The following is a 24,851-nucleotide window of genomic DNA, read 5'->3' as shown; positions in this document are numbered from 1 at the left end:
TAAAATTTCTGTATCTATTTAAATACACTTTTTATTCTGCTGAAAGTACACTTACCTTACGTTTAAGTTTTCAAACTTATTTCAAATAAGAATTGATTTCAAAGAATTATATAAAATAGTTTTGATAGATCTTTTTAAAACATTGCATATGAGACACACTAATTAATGTATACAGTAAACTGATAATTAATTGTCACCTTTTTTATAGCTAGATTGCCATGAAAACACACTATGCCTCTGGGTTATGTAACAATTCAAACAATGCATAGTTTGGAAAAATGCTCCAAATTACCAGTCCCTTTCTCCTGACTTTGTTTATAAAGCATTATTTGAGCTGGTCCAGCTTGTAGTCTGAATATGAAAAATCCATTGTATCAAAGAAAATAGAAGACATGCAGGCATTCAATGCTTAGCAGATCAAAATGTACATCCTGTACCTCTTCAAAAAGTTTGTCTATGCATTTATTTTTTCAGGTATTATTAAGGTACTAATAAAAATGGCTGATATGCTTTATTATTAGATATGTTAGGCAGAGGTTAAAGTGTTCCAAAAGTTAAATTGCTTCATGACATCAATATAGTTGCACAAAAAAGTGGATATTGTACATGTGTTATATAACTGACAATTTAAAAGTTTGAACTTTCTGTGCATGTAGTTATTGACAGTGTAATATATACAAAAAATTGAAATCAAATTTGCATTATCATTTATCATGTTTAGTTTTCAAGGGGATGGATACATGCTTATAAAAAAAAAGGCAAAGTTTTGTATAAATTTCTATTTTTAAAAGCCTCCAAAAGTAATTGTAATGGTAATGCATTACTTTACTAAAGTAATGGTAATGTAATGCATTACTTTAAGAAAATAGAGTAATGGTAATGGTAATTTAATGCCCAAATTGTTGAAGTAAAGGTAATGTAATGCATTACTTTACAATGTAATTCGCCCCAAACCTGTTTCATACCAAATGCTAAGCCTAAGTTTTAAAACTAAATTTGACGACGGAATATTCCGTCGGTCCGATCAATACCGGTTGACTTCACGTTTCGTACCCCGTTTACATATTTTTATTATTTGTAGGTTTTTAATGAGATCGATAGCTATTCCTTATCTTCACCTTTATAATTAAATAATTCGTTCTTTTCACATTTTTCACAAATATTAAATTAAGTTTCTAGGAATACTCCTCTATAAATTTGTGTCCAGTAAGAACAACTGATTTTAGAAGCTGTATAAATATATAAGGAGAATAATAATCAACGGAAGCACGTGGAAGCACATAATACCAACTAAGCCATTTGCTGCTTTGTCACTTATTTGAATAACAACAGGTAAGCAATTACATCATATTATTACTTGAATTTGCCTACGCAAAAAAAAATAATAATTATTATAAAACTACTTAGACAAATTAAAAATAAGAAGGGGACAGATTATAAGATCAAGTTTATTTCAAATGAAAAAAACCCTGACATTAGTGTAGAAGAATGAAGCTGAATAAGATTATTGTGGAATGATGGGTTGTAAATTTACACGAAAACAATATTTCCCAGAGGAAAACCGACAACTTAATACAAGTAAACAAAGCATTAAATGGAATGCATTTTGTTACATTAGTTACATTGAGAAAAAAAACCCATTTGTAACGCAAAAAAAAAACAGAAAAAATATAGCCTGGGTAAAATTATAACGTGAGAATATGCTTTGACAGTCAAACAAAATGCATAACAATCAGCATTTAGTGTTTTGTTCAGTTAGTGACAGACATTGTCCCATGTGTAATGAAAAGCATCAAAATTAAACGAATGTCTTAACAAAATAAGTGTATTTCTTTCATCATTGAAAATGAACACACTGATTATTTATTTGTAATTAGTGAAAACTATACTTAACAATAAAGGACTGGTGACGCGTAGAAGCGTATTTGTCTACAGGGAAACTTTATAAATATTAGCTGATTTGAAATTATCTTGCGGTATTGATCAAAGTGTAGGCCTGAAACAAAAAGCGAAAACACGAAAAATACTTTGGGGACACCTTATAGCAAATAGATATACATTAAGGAAAGATCATTCACTCCCTTGCATTTAGATGGAAAATTGAATGATTGATAAAATATCCCATAAATTCTGTTAATCATTTATTTTTTTTCAATAAGACCAACCACCATATATTTTATGGATTTTCTGGCTCAATGTGAAACATTTTAACCGTTGAATCATAACCAATATAATTAGATAATGACAATAGATAGAGCTTCATAAGGACATCGCTTTGAGAGCTGCACTTGAATGGATAATTTATTGAGTACTTTATCGAGTAATTATTGCAAGAACACACAGGAAGACTGCACTTTACAATAGATGAAAATTGAAACAAAATAAATTTTGATTAACGAATACAATTACGATTATCTATAGCATAATTAATGCATTTGCGAATATTGTTCTTTTCTTTTAAAACTGGTGCTGTGCAAGATATCTTTTGATATTTCAAGAGATCATTTGGAAATCTACCTGTCTATAACCATCCAAAAGAATCTATTTTGAGGGTCAATTTCTATAGAGTCGTTAGTGATGTCAATAAATGCAGATGTTTACAAGGACTTTTTAATAAATAATATATTTCTATATTATCAGTGCTCTCGTGGAATACTATAACTACGTAACAAATGAAATTGCTTGTATCAAATTTGTAATAAGAAGTATGGTACTTATCACTAAATGGACTACTAGTATAATAACTTTGATATTTCTTAAAAACAAACAAAATATTAATGTAATCATAGAAGGATATATAACAAGTAAAGAAGATGAAAAAAAATTTTTCTTGTTTTTGATATCTAATTTTGAATTGTCTGTTTCATTTAGAAGTTAAAGTACCCCTTTTTCACTCTATTTTAGTTCCAATAATTAGGGACATTTTAAATTGTTTTAAAGTATGTAAATCTCTGTATTTTGGTTATACGATAATTTCTTTGATTTTTATTTTTACTTTTTAAAATTTCTTTAGTGATATAAAAAGATAAATCTATCAATTGTTCGCAAATTGTCAAGTTAAAATTACATGTGTGATTGAAAACAGATGCAAAATATGGTAAAACGGAATCTTTAAATAGAAAAAAATGTATTCATATAAAGCAGAATAAATTTTAAAAAAAAAAACCTGAAAATATTTGATATGGCCTTCAACTCAATTAATATACATGTGTATATTTTCAGGTCGTGTCCTCAATTAAAAATAGATTTATCCATTCATATGTCGACATGATATATCCAAGTGAGCTTGAAATTAAAGATACCACAAAGTCTTACACATCTGTTTCTATCTAGATATTTATAAGAAAAAAAGATACTGATGGTAATCTAACAACGAAGCTTTATGATAAACGCGATGACTTTAACTTTTTAATCGTTAACTTCCCTCTCTATCCTCTATCACCTGCACATGGGTTTTACATTTATCAGGTCATTATAGATGCGCAAGAGCATGCTCTGCGTATGAACAATTTCCAAAAACGAGGTAATTTATTGACATACAAGTTGATGAAACAAGAATATCAGCAGTCTGATTTGAAGTCATCATTTCATTAGTTCTATGGTCGACAAAATGAACTTGTCAGGAAATACAATCTATCATGAAGTCAAATACAGACTGACTTTTTTCATTCAATCAAAAAAATAATTGTAAGGCCGTTATTTACACACTCCATTGACGACAGATATTCCGTTTTTCCCGATCATGACAAGGAGCACATAGCGGATGTGATTAGTAGGCAGGGGATGCTCACTCCTCCATGGCACCTGGTCCCACCTCTGATGATTTAGAGGAACCTGTTTGCTCTGCCCCTGATTTGTTTTGTTCAATGGACTTATCATTTTGGTCTTTTCGTTATGTCCACATATTTCATTAGGAACACGTAATCTAACTTTCAATAAAATCTATACAATACACAGAAAGGCTTTGGAGTACATGATGCGCTTCAGTACCCAATATCATAAAAAACATTGAACATTCTTAATTCTGCAAGATTCGATGCCCTAGTAAAGCTTCAGATTTTGGACTTCTCACACAGTTGAACTTAGTTTTTTTCAAAGATATACCTTTAGAATGATAGACTGGAGGAAGTCAAACGTGTATATTACATGTATGCAATCAAGCGTGTTTAAAACTATGTTTCTTTGTGACCTTGAATGATGCTCGACATCCCTTATATTATTTATTGTGCCAATACTTCAAAATGAATTTCTCCACAAGATCAGTGAAAAGATGAAGATATCGAACAGTAATCAATCAACCGAGATTTACTAAACATAAACACCGACTTTCAGAAATTTTTTGCATGGAAGCAGGTGCCAATATGTAGGAGAGGATTCCCCTATTGACCGGCCACCTCCGCCATGAACCCTATGTATTGATCAAGTAGATAAATTAGATCAATTGATCAAGTATTGATAATTAGTATCATATTTGCATTACTCCCTATTTCTTTTTACCTCGATTCCAGCAGTTCCATATGTGCATGAAATATATGTATATAACAAGCAGCATTCAAGCTCAAAAGTCCATTAAACAATACAAAATAGGAGCAGAGCAAACACGGACCTTCGAAACAACCGAGGTGGGCTCAGGTGCCAGGGAGGAGTGAGCATCCCCTGCCGACCGGTCATACCCGCCTTGTGCTCCTTGTCATGATCGGGAAATTACGGAAAAATCAGTCGTCAATTCAGTGTGTAAATAATGGCCATACAATTAGAATGAAAAATTCCAGTAAGCATTTGACTTCATGATAAATTGTATTTGCTGACAAGGCCATTGTATCGACCAAAGAACTGACGAGTTTGAACGAGACTGCTGATATTCTTGTTCGATACGCAAGAGCATGCTCTACGTATGAACAATTTCCATAGCGAGATAAATTAATGACAAACCAGTTGATGAAACAAGAATATCACCAGTCTCGTTTTGGAGGTCCGTGTTTGCTCTGCTCCCATTTTGTAAAGTTTTATGGAGTTTTATCTCTTTTATCTCAAGCTCACCGGAATATATCGTATCGACGTAAGAATGGAATTAATCATTGTTTATTGAAAATACGTTATCGATATACATGCATCTTAATGTCGAATTGAAGACCACAGCAAGTGTTTTCTTCTTTTCAAGTATAGAGAGGTTAGAGGATTTGGACTAGTCGAAATTTGGTTTCATTGAATTGAATACATTGATTTTAACGGCGATAATGATTAGTCAGAGACTGGTTTTCTATGTAATATCTATAGTGTATATTGCCTATATATTATCCTGAAATTTCTAAAACAAGTAAAAAAACTGCATCATCTAGTGAACGTTTTTGTTGGATATTGTGAAATTACACATGTCTAATACTTTATCATGTTTATACAGGGAGGACGTTTTGAAATTAGTTCCTTTCCCTTATAAATTCGAAAAGCATTTGTAATTAGTAAATTTTAAATGTCCTTCATGAGGTAATTAAGGAACAAGTGTGAAAGCGGGGCAAGGAAATAAATGTAAAGCATCCGGTTCGCCAAGGTTTATACAACGATTACGTCTCTACAATTTAATATCGCTTGCTTCCTTAATTCCATTGCTTACCTTTCCATTCTTATAATTATAACCTGCAATACAATGAATGACGAGACATAGAATAAGTACAAAAGAAGAATAGTAATGAGTAATGTTTTGCAAAAGAGTCTGAAGTCAAATTTCCTTTTCTGTGGCATGTTTTTTTTTTTTTTTTTTTTTTGCTTTGTTTTTGTTTTTTTGTTTTTTGTTTTTTGTTTTTTTTTTGTTTTTTTTTTAATACAAAAGAACTTTCGACTATGACAAAAAACTTCAGATTTTTGTAAAATTTTTGCAAAATTAATAATTCTCTTTGAAATTATTTGTGTAAAAATATCTTACCACATCACATTCCTTTTAAAACGCTTAAAGTAATTTTCGATATAATGTTAATTAAAAAGTTTTATGAAGAATTAAATTTAGTCTTAACTCCTTTGGAAAACAGGCCCCTGTATTCCTTTAGGAATAATGATGTGTCCAGTAAATCAGAATGAATGTCATATAAAACGCAAATAAATCAAAATAGAGACCGTCCGCTTGAAACAAATGAATTTTAATACAAATCAATCACCAATTAAACATAGAGAAATCAGAATGACACAAAGAAAAAATAAAAGCAAAACATATCACAAAGAAAATTCAGAAAAGGAAGGACACATAAAATTAAGATAAATAAAAATAAAGAACACCTAAATTACATTTAAATCAGCGAATCCAGACAATATATACTGTATACAGGGAAATTTTCGCCCCAGTTTTATTTTCGCCCCTTTCGCCCTACCCTCTTTTGGGCGATTTTAAAACTGGGCGAGATGAAATAATACAGTATAATTTTTTAAATAAAAACTATGATTGGGCGAATTTAAATCGGGGCAAAATTGTTTGCAAGTGTGAATGGGCGAAAATTAAACGGGGCGAAAATAACCCTGTATACAGTATTTGTTCTTTGAATTCATATTTGCTGTTGATTAATTCTTTGTTCTTCGTTATACAGATAACACATACAAGAATCGTTTCATTTGAACCTGAGTTTGCAGATATTCTATGTATCATAATAATGTGATCGCCTGAAATTGCATAATTGGAAGTATTTTATGTAGATTCTGACTGCTCTAAATAGAAATTAGCATCGTTCTGTCTATCGTCGACCGTTGAGGACTGAACTTTGCAGCAAAATCCCCCAAATCGTCTGTGGAGTGATCGGAGATTTTCCTTCCGAAGAAGAATATAGATCCAGGGATCAATCACAGAATTTGTCATCGCAATCCTTGCCAATAATAAATCTCTTGAAGGATTTTCCTTATTCAGCAGTGCAGCATATCCAAGTATTGTGAACTTCAAAGAAAATATTTGAAGGATTAATATTGTTTGTTTTTCGTATCTCCTCTAAAGAAACCTAAGCAATACACTGTTTCTACTGAGGCAAATTTATTACTATCCGATCTAATATTGAAAACCAATCTATTGGTGAAGCTATTGAGTCGCAAGAAAAGGAAAAAGTCTTTTAAAATTTAAAGTTTTTTCTCTCTAAAAAGGCATTTGAAACGTTTCAATGAAAAATTCGATAATTTAGAGCGATATCTTGATACTTACAATTTGTGGACCCCAACATAAGGTGAAAACGGTGACAAAAACTAACAGTAATATCATGTTGAATATGGTGCTTTGTCTTCTGCGTAGATCTTTTCTATTTTCGTTGACATTTTTGCATAGTTTAATTATTACAAAACAATTCAGGAAAATAGTTGTAGACAGAACAAAAAGTCCAAATATTGAATAGATGTAGGAATTGACTCTGTCTGAAGTAGAGGTACCCACAAAATTTATGAAACACCAAGAGCCAGGATAATAAATTACATTGGAACCGATTCCCACCATAGGCAGACTTGAAATTAATGTTCCAAGTACCCAGACAAAAAGTAGCATGAGGTTTGCTCGACGCTCCTTCCCAGACACATTGTATTTAAATGGATACAAAATAGCCATGAAACGATCCAAAGACATGGCACAAACAATCATAGCTGAAGAGGTCGCCATAAATGTTATAATAAATGAACTGTAGTCACATAGAGGCTTGGGAAAATCGTACTTAAAGTTCGAGAAATATCTCATCATGACTGGTAGGCCAATCAGAAGAATTCCTCCTCCATCAGTCAAAGCCAATCCTAAGACAAGTCTGTAAAATGGTTTCCATTGATGCCTCTTCCTAGATATTATTAGAACAACTAATGCTATGGCGTTTTCAGCTACCCCTAATATAAACTGAAAGGCTGGGGGTACCATTGATTCCCATACCTCTGCACCAAATGTTAAGTTAGTTGTGGATGATTCCGGCAATTCCGTCAGCATTTTGCAAAGTGATGGTTTAATTGAGGGGATGTATTTAATAATGCTTTGTTTACAGACAATTTCCTTTTCCTGCATAATCTAATATTCCTGCGAGTTTTAAAAGTTGAAAGCCAAATGACGCATTTACTAAGGAGATTTGACAGTATTTACTCAATTCAATGACCTAAAATTTCCTTTGAAGTAATGTAACTAAACATTCTCATGAACTGCTATAAACATGTATTCCAAATGTTTTCATCATTGCATTAGAAATATATCAGGACAAAATGATTCTAAAACTTATGATGTTTTTTATAAAAGGAAAAGAAATGTATCTCTCGGTAATACTCGACCTCAAACTGAGTACTCTGAATAGAAATGGTGATAAACTATGAATAAAATTCACATCTTCTATGATTCATCGAGGAAAATTAGGGGAAAACAAGTCGTGTGTCTTTCTAAATTCCTTATACCAACAACAGACATATCTTTAAGGAAGTGAACAGTTTTGAATTTAATTGAATTGACGTCGAAAAATCCATGTGTTTTCTAATGAAAGATTCCTAAGATACTGCGATTGTTAATATTTCTTGATAAATCAATGCTATATATAAAAAGAAATCTTCAGTGTTCAAGAAAAACCTTAGAGCTGATTATTTAATTATCTTGGCTTTAAAAGATGGAGATAAAGATTTCTGATTGGTCTAACAGTAACTAGGTTCTTTGCAAAGCTCCATAAATCACTTCTAAACATTGGTATCTAAAAATGCTTTTCTGGGATAAAAATTTCTACTTTTAATTAGACCTTTCTGAGAAGTTCAAAGAACCTTGAAGCACATTGAGAAGCATATAATGAAAATTGTTGCATGAAAAGATTTAATTTTCAAGCTTCATTTAAAGACTTTCTGAATTAAATTATAAATTAAAGAGTTGTCCTTCCTGGCTGAGGGTCGGAGTCCCTTAATGGCAAATTAACAACTTAACTGACTAAGGATCAATTTCTGTAAATTTCTTACAAATGAGTTGATGATTCAAGAAAGGATATCAAAAATCACGTTTAAAATCAATATTCCTTAAATTCTGTGGTCGATACAATGACGGTGTTTGTAAATACAGTTTACCGTTATATCGAATGTTGACTGACGTTTTATGTCAATATTGTTATGCCACTATTTTCATCCAGCATTGGCTACAGATTTTTCAATTTACACAGGCATGGTAAAGGGCAAAGGGCAAACATTGGGTATGTCAATTTTAAATCCGATGCAAGCTGTTAATCCTCGTTTAAAGTCAACATTTTTAAAAATTTTAAAAATTCTATTGTCGTTTGATCATGCAAGCAAGTATAACATACATGTATGGTTGCTTCCAATTTTGACTGACATATTTCATGCCAAATATTAAGCCTATGTTTTTTAAAACTAAATTTGGCGACGGAATATTCCGTCTACCCACTCAATACCGGTTGACTACCTGAGTTGTACCCTGTTAACAGACTTGTATTGTTTGTAATTTTTTTTAGATCGTGAACTATTCCTTAGCTTCACCTTCTACGTTGATCAATTTGTTATTTTCATATTTTCGACATGTTTAAATTTAGTTTCTAGTAATACTCATCTAAAATGTTGGGTCAAGTTAGGGCTTATGTTTTAAATCTAGCGGGAACTATATTTTTGGCGGAATGGTGGCGTTGAAAACATTTCTTTTCTGATTCTCAAAATTTTTGTTGAACAATGAATTTAGTTATTATTTTTACACAATCAAAGACTTGAAGAATTTTTAAATGTTAGTTAAATTAATAAAAGGGGACTAAATTTTTAAAATATTTGAAATAAATATGATTTTCCAAACAAACTAAAATTATGTCAGCTTTTAAAATCTTTCAATCTAAGTAGAGATTTGAGCCAAAAATCCGTAAAAAGTGTTTTTTCTCTATAAGTAAACGGTCAAAACTATTTTGTTTTTGTATCATTTTGTATTTCTATATAACTTCTTTATCATATGTGAAAGTAAGAAAAAGTTAAATATAGATAGGACACATACAAAAATAACAAAGATATCCTAAAAATTTAAGAAAAATGGAGAAAATTCGGATTAGCAAGAATCCATATTTGTTAAACAATTTGTGTCAATTTGGTTATATCATCTTATAGACCCTATATGGTAATATGTTTTTATGCAAAAAGAAAAACATTTAATCATTTGAAATAGAAAATTGTATAGCATGATTGGATGCAATACTTTTTTTTTATTTTACTGTCAAGGGAAAAGGTAATGACCTTGACCTGACCTTGACGCTAATATAAACCTGTCAAAACTAATCTAACTCATACATTCACTTAGTGATATCTTCTGGATTCTGTGAAAATTTCATTAATTTTTAAATACAATAAATACAGTTTTGTGTGAGAAGAATCCTACCTAAATGATAAAAGACAGCCCCACCCCCAATCGGGTATCTTGTCGTGCATCTTTTTTTTTAATTGAATATATGATTTTTTGAATCATATTTTTTTCTATATTTTTTATTTCTAACAGTTCTTTACTAGTGAGATATTTTATCTGCAACTCTCCCCTTCTGATAAAACTGGGATATTTGGATTTTATACATTTCAATTCTAGTGAATCTTTATGTAATTTTCATTGTTCTTTGGCATATCTAATGTATTTTCAAAATAAAATTTAAAGTTTAAATACTTCGAGTATGTTTAGAATGTATACATGTAGTTTTGGAAAGTATAATTAATATAATTTACTGTTGAAGAAGGAGTTTGAATTTAAATTAAGAAATTTCTACATCAAGAATATGTTTGTTTATGTGCTACAGAATGAACATCGGGATCGATCATACGGCCACGGTGACAGTGGTCAGGCAAACAAAAAGTACATGTAAATATATTTTTTTTAAAAAACATATAGGCAATGCACATGAACATATACTTTACAATATACCTTTTCCACTGATAGTTTACCCAATATAAATGAATTGATTTAAATGCATAGAATCAGTACAATCAGAGACTTTTTACTTTATCGCAAAAAAATGAATGAGTATGAAAACAATATATGGCACAAACAATCATAGCTGAAGAACTCATCATAAATGTTATAATAAACGAACTGTATCACATAGAGGCTTGGGAAAATCGTACGTAAAGTTCGAGAAATATCTCATCATGACTGCTAGGCCAATCAGAAGAATTCCTACTCCATCTGTCAAAGCTAATCCTAAGACAAGTCTGTAAAATGGTTTCCATTGATGCCTCTTCCTAGATAATATTAGAACAACTAATGCTATTGCGTTCCCAGCTACCCCTAAAACAAATTGAAAGGCTGGAGGGACCATTGATTCCCATACCTTTGCTTCGAAAGTTGAATTAATTGCAGGCGATTCAGTCAATTCCGGCTGCATTTCTGCGAAGTGATGGTTAAAGACAGAGCTTATATTAAATATTTTTACCTTAAATTTCCTGTTCCTGTCTAACCTAATATAAGAGTAAAATTACACTATATAAGAGTTAATCGATATATTTTGTGATTCCCTATATGCTGTAGGTTTTATGAAATCGAATTATTTGAAGCATGTCATATAGACTCTGATTGATTTAAATAAAAAGCATCCCTCTGCCTGTCGTTGTCTGTTGAGGACTACACTTTGCTGCTTGATCCGCGACATCGACTATGGAGTGCTTGGAGATTTTCCTTCCGAAATAAAATATAGATCCAGGGATCAATCACAGAATTTGTAATTGCAATCCTGGCTATTAATAAATCTCTTGAAGGATTTCCATTATTCAGCAGTGCAGCATATCCAAGGATGAGGAACTGAAATAGAAAATATTTGGAAAATTATAGTTTTATTTGTTTCTTGTTTCAATAAAAAGAAAAAAAAGTCTGTCTGAATAGAAGACCAGGTTAGCTATAGTTTTTTTTTAATCTAACATTTCGATGAAATATGAGATTTATTTTTTAATACTTACAATTTGTGGACTCCAACACATTGTGAAAACAGTTACAAACACTAGCAGTAATATCATGTTATATGTGGTGCTTTGTCTTTTACGCTGATATTTTCTTTTTTCATTGATACTTTTGCAAAGTTTTACCATTACAAAACAATTGAGGAAAATAGTCGTAGTCAAAACAGAGAGTCCGAATATTGAATAGATGTAGGAATTTACTCTGTCTGAAGTAGAAGTCCCCACAAAATTCATAAAGCACCAGGAACCGGGATAATGAATTACATTGGAACCTATTCCCACCATAGGCAGACTAGAAATGATCATTCCAAGAATCCAAACAAAAGTTAGTATAATGTTCGTCCGACGTTCCCTTCCAGGTATGTTGTATTTGAATGGATACAAAATGGCCATGAAACGATCCAAAGACATGGCACATACAATCATAGCTGAAGAACTCATCAGAAATGTGATAATAAAGGAACTGTAGTTACATAGAGGCTTAGGAAAATCATACGTAAATTTCGAGGAATATCTCATCATGACTGGTAGGCTAATCAGAAGAATTCCTACTCCATCTGTCAAAGCTAATCCTAAGACAAGTCTGTAAAATGGTTTCCATTGATGCCTCTTTCTAGATAATATTAGAACAACTAATGCTATTGCGTTCCCAGTTACCCCTAAAACAAACTGAAAGACTGGAGGGACCACTGATTCCCATATCTTTGCCTCGAAAGTTGAATTATGAGCAGGCGATTCAGTCATCTCCGGCGGCATTTTTGCGAAGTGATGGTGAAAGACAGAGCTTGTATTAAATATTTTTACATTAAATTTCCTGTTCCTGTATTATCTAAGCCTTTGAGTTTTAAATTTTGAAAACCAAACTAAGTAAATGATGAGGAGAATATACCAGTATTCATTCACCTTGATTTATTAAATTATCCATGCAGTGAAGTTAAAGTACTTTTGAAAAAAATTGTAACGAATTAATATTTATTCGTTATGTATTCATTAATCATAACTATTAAAAACTAAAATAACAGAATCATGCCACAACTGATGATTAGTTCCCAAATGGAAGAGATGAATAAAAATTGCAAAACTGGAATTTGAAAAAAAAAATCAACAACAACAAAAATACTTACCGGTAATTTAATTGTTGAACATGAAACAGTTTAAACATCAACATGAAAAGAAGTCTTTTACTGTAGCTTTCAATTCGATATTAAGATATATCAAAGGCACATTTTCAATAAAAATTTATATTCATACGTTATCTGTTTAAACTCAAAATTAAAATTAATACACCAAAAGTTCTAAAAAATAAATTTCACCATTATCATGTTTTTTCTTTGGATAAATGGCAAACGAACAACTATGCTGCTGTACATTTGAACAACATCTACAAGCTGCTCACAAATAAGTTGATGATACAAGGAAAGCTATCAAAAATCATAAGATCTCGAAAATCATTTGGTCGAAACAATGGCCTTATTACAAATACAATCAACCTATAGGTCTTGAGGTCTTTAATATATATGTTATGTCATTATTCTCATTCAGAATATATACTCACCGTCAATGAAAACGCAACACTCTAATTTTAGGGTGAAAAATTATAAACGGGATATAACTATGTACCAAACAAGTTAGGACATCTTTTACTTTGCCAAATCAGTTATTGAATGGTTGAATGGTTTTCATTCCATTACCGAAAGTTGATTTTTTAGCCCTCTTAACAGATAACATTTAAATAAAACACCCCCCCCTTCCCACCATTTAATCAAAACATGCCAGTCCGCCATGTACAACATACATGAACGCAGTCCGATTTCTACCATGCATTAGGTTTATCAATGTCTTTATCTGAGCGAAATAAATATTCTTGGGCATTTTTAATTGCCTGTTGTTCCGATACTGCGGTCGAATTTTCTCTAACTTGGCAGTAGTGTAATAACTCTTGGACTTCCGGTCAAGAAACTGTTATTTATGCTGTTGAAACACATGAGCCTGATGAGTCGTTAAATAGTGTATATTTGCATCTGCAGCTCTTTTTTCTTTATTTTGGGATACTCCAGCATTAGCAATAAATCAGACATTTTGAGGAAATATAGGCATCACATCCGGTAAAGAAAGAAGGATTTTTTTCCCGGGATTTTAGTACAATACTTATGATTAACAGCTACAAAACCTTGAAAACCCAAAATATTGTTAAAAATTTTATTAAAAATGCAAAAAATTGATTTCTGTTAAGAGGGCGAAAAAGCAACTTCCGGTAGAGGAAAGAAATTCATTCAACCGTTAAATAACTGATTTGGCAAAGTAAAAGATATCCTAACTTTTTTGGTATATAGTTATAACCCGTTTAATATACTTTTCACCCTAAAATTAGAGTGTTGCGTTTTCATTGACGGTGAGTATATTTTTACGTTTATCCAATCATGACAAAGGGCAAATGGCGGTTGTGACAAGTCAACAACAATAAAATGCTTCAAAACATTTGACTTTCCAAAACTTTATAATACCATTCCAAAATGACCCAAAATGACCAGTCTTTCTGTCATTATAGATAACTGTTTTTTCAATGGAACTCATAAATCTACATACATTTGAACCTTGTCATTAATTATTTTCAAAATTATTTTGTTTAAAATTCTTATTCTAGACAAAATTACAACCAAGTTGATATTTGAACGATGCTTAAATGTCTGTTTGGCAATATCTAAGTAGTTTTTGGAGAGTAGATCCTGTAACAATCTGTTTGAACAGCACTGGGTAAACACTGTGCTCCGTCATAAAGAGACTTATTTTCATTCAAGAATCTATTCAAATTCCTTTCCAAATTTAGATAAATCGACAACGTTTGATAAATTTACAATATTTAGTTCATTTCAACGACGATTACATGTATATTTACTATAGATTGCAGTTAAGTGTGAAGTTTTACGTTACGTCACGATCTAGTTTGACAGCTGTGCTCATTGTAAATAGTACACGCCTCCTAACAACAAGCTTTACAGCTGGAACTTTCTTCTAATCGCTGATTGGTTGCTCGAACAACAGACTATTTCTGTGTCAATGTTGATAATATGAGTTGACCAGTCACGTGAATTGTTTACGCTGGATGCATCTGTCGAAAAAGATCGTCATGCAAAAACTGAACTTAAATTGATAGTATCCGTGTGAACTCGAGTCACCACAGAGTACCAGAGAATGACATGAATGGTATACTAACTGCAAAAATTTTATAAACGTTAAGACCTTAAACGTTTCAATCGTTATTTTTTTTCCATTATCAAATGCATATTGGGTTTACATGTTTGTTTTTCAGTTAAAAAAAACAAAACAAGAGTATATTCTATGTACAACCAATTTCTTAAACAAGACCAGCTATGGAGAAATATTTTGATGATACAAGGATATACAGGATATTTTAAAAATTTTCTCATATTCTTTGATTGATACTACGACATTGTTGCGTATGTTTTTTTGAAAAGTTGTTTGGCCATCATTTTTACATTGAAATGTGTACAGATTTTCCCCTGTGCCCGATCATGGCAAGGACACGCGGTGGGGTGACTGATCGAAAAATTGTGCCTCATCATGATACAAACCCCAAGGTCATGCTCAGATATGTCGGTTTGCAAAAGAAGGCCTTGTGACAAGGAATGCACATGTAAAATATGAAAGCCATGTCTCTGACTTGTCAAAAGTTATGGACAAGGTTAATGTTCTTGCGGATATGATATACAGAAAAACAAACATACAGATAGACAGATGGACGGACAAGAGAAAAACTATATACCCCCGAATCTTCAATTAACGGGGCATAAAAATCCTGCTTAAACGGGGTTTACCAAATTCAGCCATAGTTCAATATCAACCTCAGACTACTTGTGTGTAGAGTCAGAGTTTAAAGTGCATCTTTTGATTAAATGCAACGTTTATTACAATTTCCTCTGTGTACAAATTTTTTATTGTCATTACTAGTATGTTGAACGACAAACTTTTTAAAATCTGTCAAAAGAATTTACTGCTTTAGAACTGTTCATTTAAACTGTTAAAGTAAAAAAAATTATCAATTAAAATTTATTTTAAATTGAATTTCAAAAATACATATTTAATTTTTTTTATTGAAACAATGTTGTAATTTTTTTTTTTAATTTCGTATGAAAGTAAATTCCAATTTACAATATGACATTATTTTTACAAAATTAGTTTCATAGATTAATTGTCTCTACATTTTAAAAATTAAAACAAAATTTATGAAATAAAGCATTACAGTATTATCATTGAAGTAAGTGCGTTGTAGTATATTTTGTTTTCATACTTATATGAGGTCGATGAAAACTGCATTGAACATTAATCTTTGATCAATTCCTCAATAATTGTAATTTAACAGCTTTTCAGGCAGGAAGAGTTGGAATGAATAATACAACCAACAAGGAAATGTAAACCTGTATACCTAATACTTATATATATCTGTTGAAATAATTTATCAAATGTTTATATATATAGGGCATATATACGGACCTCCGGAAATTTTAGATATGGGATTTGACCTGCGGGACACAAAACTTAGACGAACTCACTTTTGATCTCATCCTCACTTTTTCCACAGGAATAAACAGTGTAAAAAGTGAGACTGAGATCAAAAGTGAGCTCATCTAAGTTTTATGGCCCACAGGACAGGTGCCTACGAGCTGTAGGCACTGTCAATCGGTCACAAGTCTGCCAAAATATGACCCAATAACAGGTTATAATATTGGCTAACAATGTCATTCTAACGACCATCAAGCAAGGATATTGAAATTCTTGTAACATCAACCTATCTATCAGTAGCTTGCCTCTTGAGTAAAATGTATGGAGACAACGAACAGTACCCAAGCTCATAAGTTCATAAAACAATAAAAATTAGGTACAGAGCAAACCCAGACCTCCAAAACACCATAGATGAGATCATATACCGTGGAAAGCATCCATTATCGACCGGTTTCATCCGCCGCGTGTACCTTGTAATGATTTGGAAATAACGGGAAAATCTTGTCAACAATTTATTGTTTAAATAAGGCCTTACAATTAATATGTTAAACGCCAGTCAGTATTTGACTAAAAGATAAATCGTATTTGTTGATAAGGTCACTGTATTGACCATAGAACTTATGAAATGATTAAATTAAATGAGACTACCGATATTCTTGTTTCATGAACTTGTTTGTCAATAAGTTACCTCGTTTTAGAAATTATCTTACGTAGAGTATGCTATTGCGTATTGAATCAACTGAGAGATATAAATCCTGATATGTGCAGGTGATGAAGTTATATTGTTCCATGAGTAAGGAATGTGAAAATTAAAATGTTAAGGTCATCACGTTCATAATGAAGTTTGGTTGTAATATTACCTTGATCGTCTCTTTTTCAGGTAAACTGTCAAAATTTGAAACTTAAAGGGTATTTTCTACAAAACTAATCTTCACGGACAGAAGTAGAGACAGTTGTGGATTCCCTTGTGGACATAAAACTCCTCTTAATAAAATGTAACAATTATTTTTGAAAAAATATTTATTACTTAAGACAAAATAAATAAAGATGTTCAAATAAACTGTCAATACCCCAAGCCTCTTTAAATGCTGGCGTAAATATATCCTTCCTCTCTAAATGAGTAATTTCTAGTTTGTCACCTATAAAATAAAAATTAATCATACTGAAACAATATAACCTCAAAAAGAACACACTATAATAATTTATTGTTATACATTTTATAATTACCGAACAGATCTGTGATAGTTTGCTCCGATACAATACGAGGAGGTCCTGAAACATATGAAAAAATATTACCTTAGACCTAAATTGCGCAACATTACACAAGTCTGAGCAAATTGTTGCGAGTTCTCAAAACTGCTCAGTCTATTTTAATTACATTCTATAGATATCATTGTATAATGGCGTTTCAAGCATTCTTTATATCTGTTCGCATAATAAGAAAATAATTGTCCTTATCATATTTTATGAGAATTTACCTCCAAATTTGGTTTCATCATATTCCAGAGTTTCCGCCAGATACTGACATCCCTCTGCCATCAGACTCTTCATGAGCTCTGCATACCTGTACAAACATGGGAAAGGCTAGTTCATTTTTCACAGAATTCAAATTACATGAAACCTTTGGTTTTACCTCTCATTAAGATCCATATTTGCCCATAGATGCATATTGGAATAAAACTTATTTGTACAATAATAATGAACAAATGATAATGGCATTCTTTTGCTTTATTATGAATTGAACACAGCAGCAGATGACGGGTATATTTCTTTGAATTAAATACAACATACCTCCGTCTATCCTCTTTTTCGATTGCAACCAGAGAACCCCTGTCCCATATTGCATCCATCAGCCCCTCGCATGAACTAAAAACAAAGGAAGTGTTGTTAATGCATCTTTAGCTTCCTTTTCCAAATAGCACCTACTTTTACATGCATGTACATTTCGAGTTGTTATCTGTATATTTTAAAATTGGACGTTTTTCGTCTCTGATTTCTTAAATTAAGAAATATACTGACTGTGCTTCATATGCTGAGAAATAAATTTGATATCGATAATGGCAATAAAAATATATTTACCTATTGAACTTAAAAAGGTCACAGCAATATAACTTTATTCGCTTGTCCTCACTCTGAAAAAGAAGCATATAATAATTGCTCTTCATTGACGGTTATTTTCTCGTCATTGCAACAAAAAAGTCTCCATGAAAAAGTATATATCTGTAATTTTGATTTATTTTTTAAATTCTACCTTTTATGCATTTTATACATTTTGTAAATTATGTTATATATAAAGTTAAACTGACCGTGAACACTTCTCCCTTGCCTTCTGCTAGGTTTGATACAGTGTAGCTGATGTTCTGCTCCTTAAAGAACTCTTCCAATGCCTTTTTGGCTAGATCTACACCTATGACAGTGTGACCCATCTCCCACAGCCTGGTCAATAAAATAGAAAATTGCTTACAACTCAATATTCAAGATATTTTTATTGAAGACAAGTTTTGAATGTCCTCATATAATTTTTATAACACATTTATGTTAATAAGTCGATTTCATTCGCTAACAAACATTCATATAAAAAAAAACAAGAACTCTAAAACATTAAGGGTGGGAGAAGATATCATGAAGGAGTGAGGATGCCTTGCCGACCAGTCACATCCGCCGTGTGCTCCTTGTCATGATCGGCAAATCACGAAAAAATAATCCCTCTACATTGTGTAAATAATGGCCTAACAATTAGTATGAAAAACTTCAGACAGCATTTGACTTCTTGATATATTGTATTTACTGAAAAGGTCATTATTTCGACCATATACAACTTAGGAAATTATAGCTTTGAACGAGACTGTTGATATCTTCGTTTCATCAATTTGTTTGCCAATAACTTACCTTGTTTTAGGAATCATACATTCGTAGAGGCATGCTCTCGCGTATCTAATCAAATGAGAGAGATAAACCCCGCTTGCAGGAGATGAAGATATATAGCTGCATAAGTAAGGGAAGTTGGTGATTATAAAAATATGAAATTGATGTGTCGGACTAAGCGGAATTTTTTCTCCCAAGCTCACCAGGATATATCGTATAGAGAGAAGAATGGAAATAAAACATTTTCAGTTAACATTACGTCATCGATATATCTATATATCGAGTTGAATGCCACAACAAGTGTTTTTTCTTTTCTTTTCCCTTGTTAGATTTTAAAGAATTTTGCTTCATGTAAATAAAAAAAAAATTGGTCTGCTTATAACAGGGTATTTACTGAAAAGGTCATTATTTCTACCATATACAACTTAGGAAATTATAGCTTTGAACGAGCTTGGTTTCAAAATTTGTTTGTAACTTACCTTGTTTTAGGAATTCTAATGGTTTGTAGGAAGACCTGGTCTCCCAAAACCACATAGATATTGTTAATCAGAAACTTGAGCATCGGTCTAGTATATCAACTCCAAAGTACAGTATACTTGTGTGTACATTCTGAACGTTTTTAATAAAATATTTTGAAATGGATCAATGACAAGGTAATACAAAGTCATTTTTAAAGCAGCTGTTAATTATGTCAAAAAGTCTGGACTTTATTTTATCATGCATAAGTTGATGAGTCGAATATATATCGACTTACGTTTTTATACCATTTGTTATAGCATTATTTTCATAGTGAACTAGCCGTCTGAAGATTTTTTTCCGTTTGCCTGATTATGACAAGGAACAAATGACAGGTGTGACCGGTCGGCAGGGGATGCATACTCCTTCATGGCAACTGATCCCATATCTGATCATTTTAAAGGTCCGAGTTTTCTCTGATCCGTAATTTTATTGTTTTAACGGACTTTTGAGTTTGTATACTGTTCGTTTCATGAATCTATGTATTTCTTTGAAACTATCGGTTGGTCTCAGTTAACAGTGATTTTCTAATGCCGTAATGGCGAAATTTTTACCAACAACATACAATATTAATGTTATCTATTACAATTTAAATTGATATGCTTTTACTTCACATTTTACCATTTAATGTCTACAGTTTTGCCACAAAGAGGAATAAAGATTTTGATATTCTTCCTTCCATTTATCAGTCGGTCAATATATTTGGAGAGGAATCTGTAAAACAGAAAAAAAAAAGAGAAGAGTTATGAACTAATATATAAATAATGAAATTTTTATGTTCTTAAACTTTTTGAAATCAGACCAAAACTGTAGGAGGAGTAGCATTTTGAAAATTTTTTTAGACATTTCAATTTTTAGTAACCACAGCAACACAGTTCATCAAAATTAAAATTTGATATAAAGAATTATGTATCTTAGTGTATTCTACTTGTAAGCCAAGTTATATTGAAATCAGACCAAAACTGTAGGAGGAGTAGCATTTTGAAACAATTTTACAGATATTTCTATTTTTAGTAACCACGGCAACACCGTTTATCTAAATCAAAAACCGATATACAGATTTATGTATCTTAGTGTATTCTACTTGTGTGCCAAATTATACTGAAATCAGACCATAGGAGGAGTAGCATTTTGAAAGAATTTCACAGAAATTTCTATTTTTAGTAACCAAAACACCGTTCATTGAAATCAAAAACCGATACACAGAATTATGTATCTTAGTGTATTCTAAAGTTATAATGAAATCAGACCAAAACTGTAGGAGGAGTAGCATTTTGAAAGAATTTCACAGAAATTTCTATTTTTAGTAACCACGGCAACACCGTTCATCGAAATCAAAAACCGATACACAGAATTATGTATCTTAGTGTAGTCTACTTGTGTGCCAAGTTATAATGAAATCAGACCAAAACTGTAGGAGGAGTAGCATTTTGAAAGAATTTCACAGAAATTTCTATTTTTAGTAACCACGGCAACACCGTTCATCGAAATCAAAAACCGATACACAGAATTATGTATCTTAGTGTAGTCTACTTGTGTGCCAAGTTATACTGAAATCAGACTAAAACTGTAGGAGGAGTAGCATTTTGAAAAATTGTTTACTTACTATCGCATAAGCTCTTCTGGTCTCTGACCAGTAGAGCTAAAAATTATGAACTAATTAAAATGAAATTTTCAAACTTTTAAGACACTTTATAATACATATATTATAAATATGAACAAACGTGTCTTTGTCGTTCTTAAAAGGAAGATTTTGAAGAAAAAAAATATTTATACCTTAAGTTTTCAAAAAGTTGATCGCCCATTGAGGCTAAATCCCAGGGTTCATGATTTAAATCTCAATTTACACAATCTGAGAATGCTTCCATATAGAAAAAAAAAACAATCATACCTTTGCTGTTTTTGTTCTCAGGTGATCTATAAACAGTTAATGACAAAATATGGAATGCTAACTCTAAATAAAAGCAACGTACGCATCGATGTTTTCTCTGTGAAAACCAATATCATTTTCATCCCATGCCTTTAACCAATCGTAAGCCTGCTCTGCCATGTCTTTGATTGCTTGCAAGAAAATACAAATTACAAAAATGATTTATTAGTGAAAAGTAAACATACAGGTAATTAGCATATTGTAATATATATACATTATTTGGATAAATTTTAAAAAAATCAATGACGCATAACAACGACGGCATTTTTACAAGAGTGGAGCATGTACATATACATGTAGTTCAGTTTATTTATGATACATTTAATCCTCCATAACAAGGAAAGCCGAATGGGTTTCCTTCCATTCTTATGTTGGGTACATCATGGTCCCTTTCATAATATTTTTCAGGCTATTCAGATAAAATAATGTTCAATTCTAAACCAAATATCAACTTCTAGTTGCAATCAACGTTTCAACAAAGCGACTTTAATATTTATAAGTCACAATTTAGGACAAAACAATCACTGTTTACATAAAAGTAAATAATTAAACAACTAAAAATGCGCATTTATTTGTAAGTTAACGCAAGACTTACCAATGAAATAAAGTTGACCTCTGACGTCCAGATACTAGATAACTTTATGTTTGCTGTTCCTTTTTGTAATTTATTACTTTATGACCAGATACTCGACTGACAATATTTTTATGGAAACCAATCAGGAACAAAAAATTAAAAAACATGCATGGTCAAGTTTCACCGTCCCTTCAACAAGGAATCCCTGTACATGAATTGACGCATATATATAGTCATTATTTGAATTTAGTTCCATAAAATTCCTACAACTATCACATATTTACCTGATTCCTACGATATAATAATTTTAAAAAAAACACGATGGATCATTAAAGGCATGTATGGCTTCTTTTTGATCAGTTAAGAGATATTTCTCTTTGTTTTGTAACTTTACATAATTATAAGACTTTAAAAAAAACTGTTCAATTTAATTTTTTAATTTTTCTTTCATGTTGTTTTTGAATAAATGAATATAAAAATATGTCTGCCAATTGGTAAACATTGCAATTCTGACCAATTTTTGAAAGACTTGATTCTAAAGACTATAATATATGTGCATATTGTCATTCAGAAAGTCTAGCATATTTCAATAACAACTTTGGAATACTTGTGTGTATAATTGTTTGAAGAGTTGATCTATAAAAAGAACCAATATACTATTTAAAAAATAGCAGAATAAGTTTCCAAATGACCAATGACAAGGGTAGCAAATTATGAGTTCTTTTTATATTGAAATAGTGATTGTCTCTGAAGTTAAAAATCAATGACTTAAACGATTTTAAAAAAAAAATTCAAAAAAAATGCTTACAAAAATTAACGAACCATTCAGATGGTACCCAAATGTGGATACACAATGTATTAATAACAGACACAATTTGTTTACATAATTTCTGATTACTGGGACAACATGTTACTTCACTGAAAGTAATTTTAGCACAAGAGGCCAATGGGTCACATCGCTCTCCTGAGCACATTGGCTAGAAATAGAGCAAAATCAGTTCAGTATTGAAGAGTTTACATGAATTGGGGGAGAGGAGGGGATGAAATTTAAATTACCTGATTATACTTCCATATCAATATAACAAATGGCTTTGCTGTTCTAGAGCAGTAAATTTTTTCTATAACAGGGTATTTATTTGCACAAATTTGACCCCTATTGTAGCCCAGCACTACCACCGGGGGACTCATTTGAACAATTTCATATTTTACTACCTGAGGATGCCTCATATCAATATGACTAATCATGGTTTTTATGTTCTTGAGAAAAAAGATAAATCATTGATCACCATTGTAGCCCACCCAACACCTCGGGTCATAAACTGAATGAACTTGAATCAATACATAAGGATGCTTCCATTCTGATATGATCAATCATAAGCTTTGCAGTTCTTAGAAAGAAGTATTAAAAAAAAATTTTCCCATGTATTCCAATGATAAACTTTGATCACCCATTGTGGCCTCATCCTACACCAGGGGTCAAAATCAAACAAATTTGAATCTACATAAATGAGGATGCTTCCATATAAATATGAACACTTATGGTTTTAATGCTCTTGAGAAGATTTCAACGCTATTTTCATTTATATGTCAATGTAAAACTTTGATCCCTCATTGTGGCCCCACCCTACCCCTGTGGGTCATGAAGTAGACAAATTGAATCTACACAAACTGAGAATGCTTCTATATACATGTACATATGATCAATCATGGCTTTGCTGTTCTTGAGAAGATGATTTTAACAATATTTTCCTATTTATTTTAATGTGAAACTTTGGGCCTCCATTGTGGCCCCACCCCACCCCAAGGGGTCATGTTTGAACAAACTTGAATATACATTACCTACGGATGCTTCTACATGAGTGTCATCTTTCCTGCCGCAGTGGTTCTTGCGAAGAAGATTTTTAAAGATTTTCCCTATATAAACTGTATTCCTATGTAAAACTTTGATCGTCCATTGTGACCCACCCTACCCCGGGGGTCATGATTTTAACAAACTTGAATCTATACTACATGTACCTGAGGATGCTTCCATATACGTTTTATCTTTCCTGGCCTAGTGATTCTTGAGAAGAAGATTTTTTAAAAAATGCCATTCCTTTTTCACTAATTCCCAATTATCTCCCCGTGAAAGATGGTCTGAACCTTCATTTGAACAAACTTGAATCCCCTTTACCCAAGGATGCTTTGTGGCAAGTAAAGTTGAAGTGGCCCAGTGGTTCTTGAGAAGAAGTTGCAAATGTGAAAAGTTTACAGACAGACGGTCAGACAGACAGCTAGACGGACGCCGGACAAAATGTGATCAGAAAAGCTCACTTGAGCCTTCGAAACGCATCAAACTGTCATTCCCTTGTAAAGGTTCTAATGTCATAGTTTTATATTTCACATCAAAGTCAACGAGAACAGGTTTTCGTGTAAAATATCTTTTTTCAAAGTTCCGTGTCATTCTGGCAAAAAGTCCATTCTTTCTAACTTGGATATATTCATCACTTCACCTTTAAAATACAACATCTCTTTCTTTATTTATAGCTTAATAGCCTCGAAATTATCAGATTCACAACC

General features: G+C 31.8%; 3 protein-coding genes across 5 annotated transcripts; all 3 read right to left on the bottom strand.

Annotated features, from left to right (window-relative positions):
* Positions 1-6,528: 6,528 nt before the first annotated feature.
* LOC134244587 (prostaglandin E2 receptor EP4 subtype-like) lies at positions 6,529-7,927 on the bottom strand. The gene is made up of 2 exons (XM_062726840.1): positions 7,172-7,927; positions 6,529-6,913 (listed from the first exon to the last, which is right to left on the bottom strand). Exons 1-2 carry the CDS (start codon positions 7,925-7,927, stop codon positions 6,671-6,673), a joined length of 999 nt encoding a protein of 332 aa, XP_062582824.1. The 3' UTR covers positions 6,529-6,670.
* Positions 7,928-11,529: 3,602 nt separating this feature from the next.
* On the bottom strand, positions 11,530-12,642 carry LOC134244586 (prostaglandin E2 receptor EP4 subtype-like). The gene is made up of 2 exons (XM_062726839.1): positions 11,887-12,642; positions 11,530-11,731 (listed from the first exon to the last, which is right to left on the bottom strand). Exons 1-2 carry the CDS (start codon positions 12,640-12,642, stop codon positions 11,555-11,557), a joined length of 933 nt encoding a protein of 310 aa, XP_062582823.1. The 3' UTR covers positions 11,530-11,554.
* A 4,773-nt stretch (positions 12,643-17,415) lies between these two features.
* Positions 17,416-22,446, bottom strand: LOC134244572 (probable thiopurine S-methyltransferase). 3 transcript variants are annotated; one of them, XM_062726826.1, is made up of 9 exons: positions 22,310-22,446; positions 21,762-21,849; positions 20,410-20,502; positions 18,714-18,843; positions 18,487-18,539; positions 18,199-18,273; positions 17,886-17,971; positions 17,635-17,679; positions 17,416-17,546 (listed from the first exon to the last, which is right to left on the bottom strand). In XM_062726826.1, the coding sequence occupies exons 2-9, from the start codon at positions 21,836-21,838 to the stop codon at positions 17,431-17,433; spliced, it is 675 nt and encodes a 224-aa protein (XP_062582810.1). In that variant the 5' UTR covers positions 21,839-21,849; positions 22,310-22,446; the 3' UTR covers positions 17,416-17,430. The 3 variants fall into 3 exon arrangements, with proteins under 3 accessions (XP_062582810.1, XP_062582811.1, XP_062582812.1); XM_062726827.1 differs by having other exon boundaries at positions 22,314-22,443; XM_062726828.1 differs by lacking the exon at positions 22,310-22,446 and adding an exon at positions 22,013-22,109.
* Positions 22,447-24,851: the final 2,405 nt, after the last annotated feature.

Source organism: Saccostrea cucullata, unplaced genomic scaffold, assembly GCF_032062105.1.
Source record: "Saccostrea cucullata isolate Sc308-1 unplaced genomic scaffold, CSIRO_AGI_Scuc_v1 ctg33, whole genome shotgun sequence".
NCBI lineage: Eukaryota > Metazoa > Mollusca > Bivalvia > Ostreida > Ostreidae > Saccostrea > Saccostrea cuccullata.
This window is presented reverse-complemented; position numbering and strand designations above follow the sequence as displayed.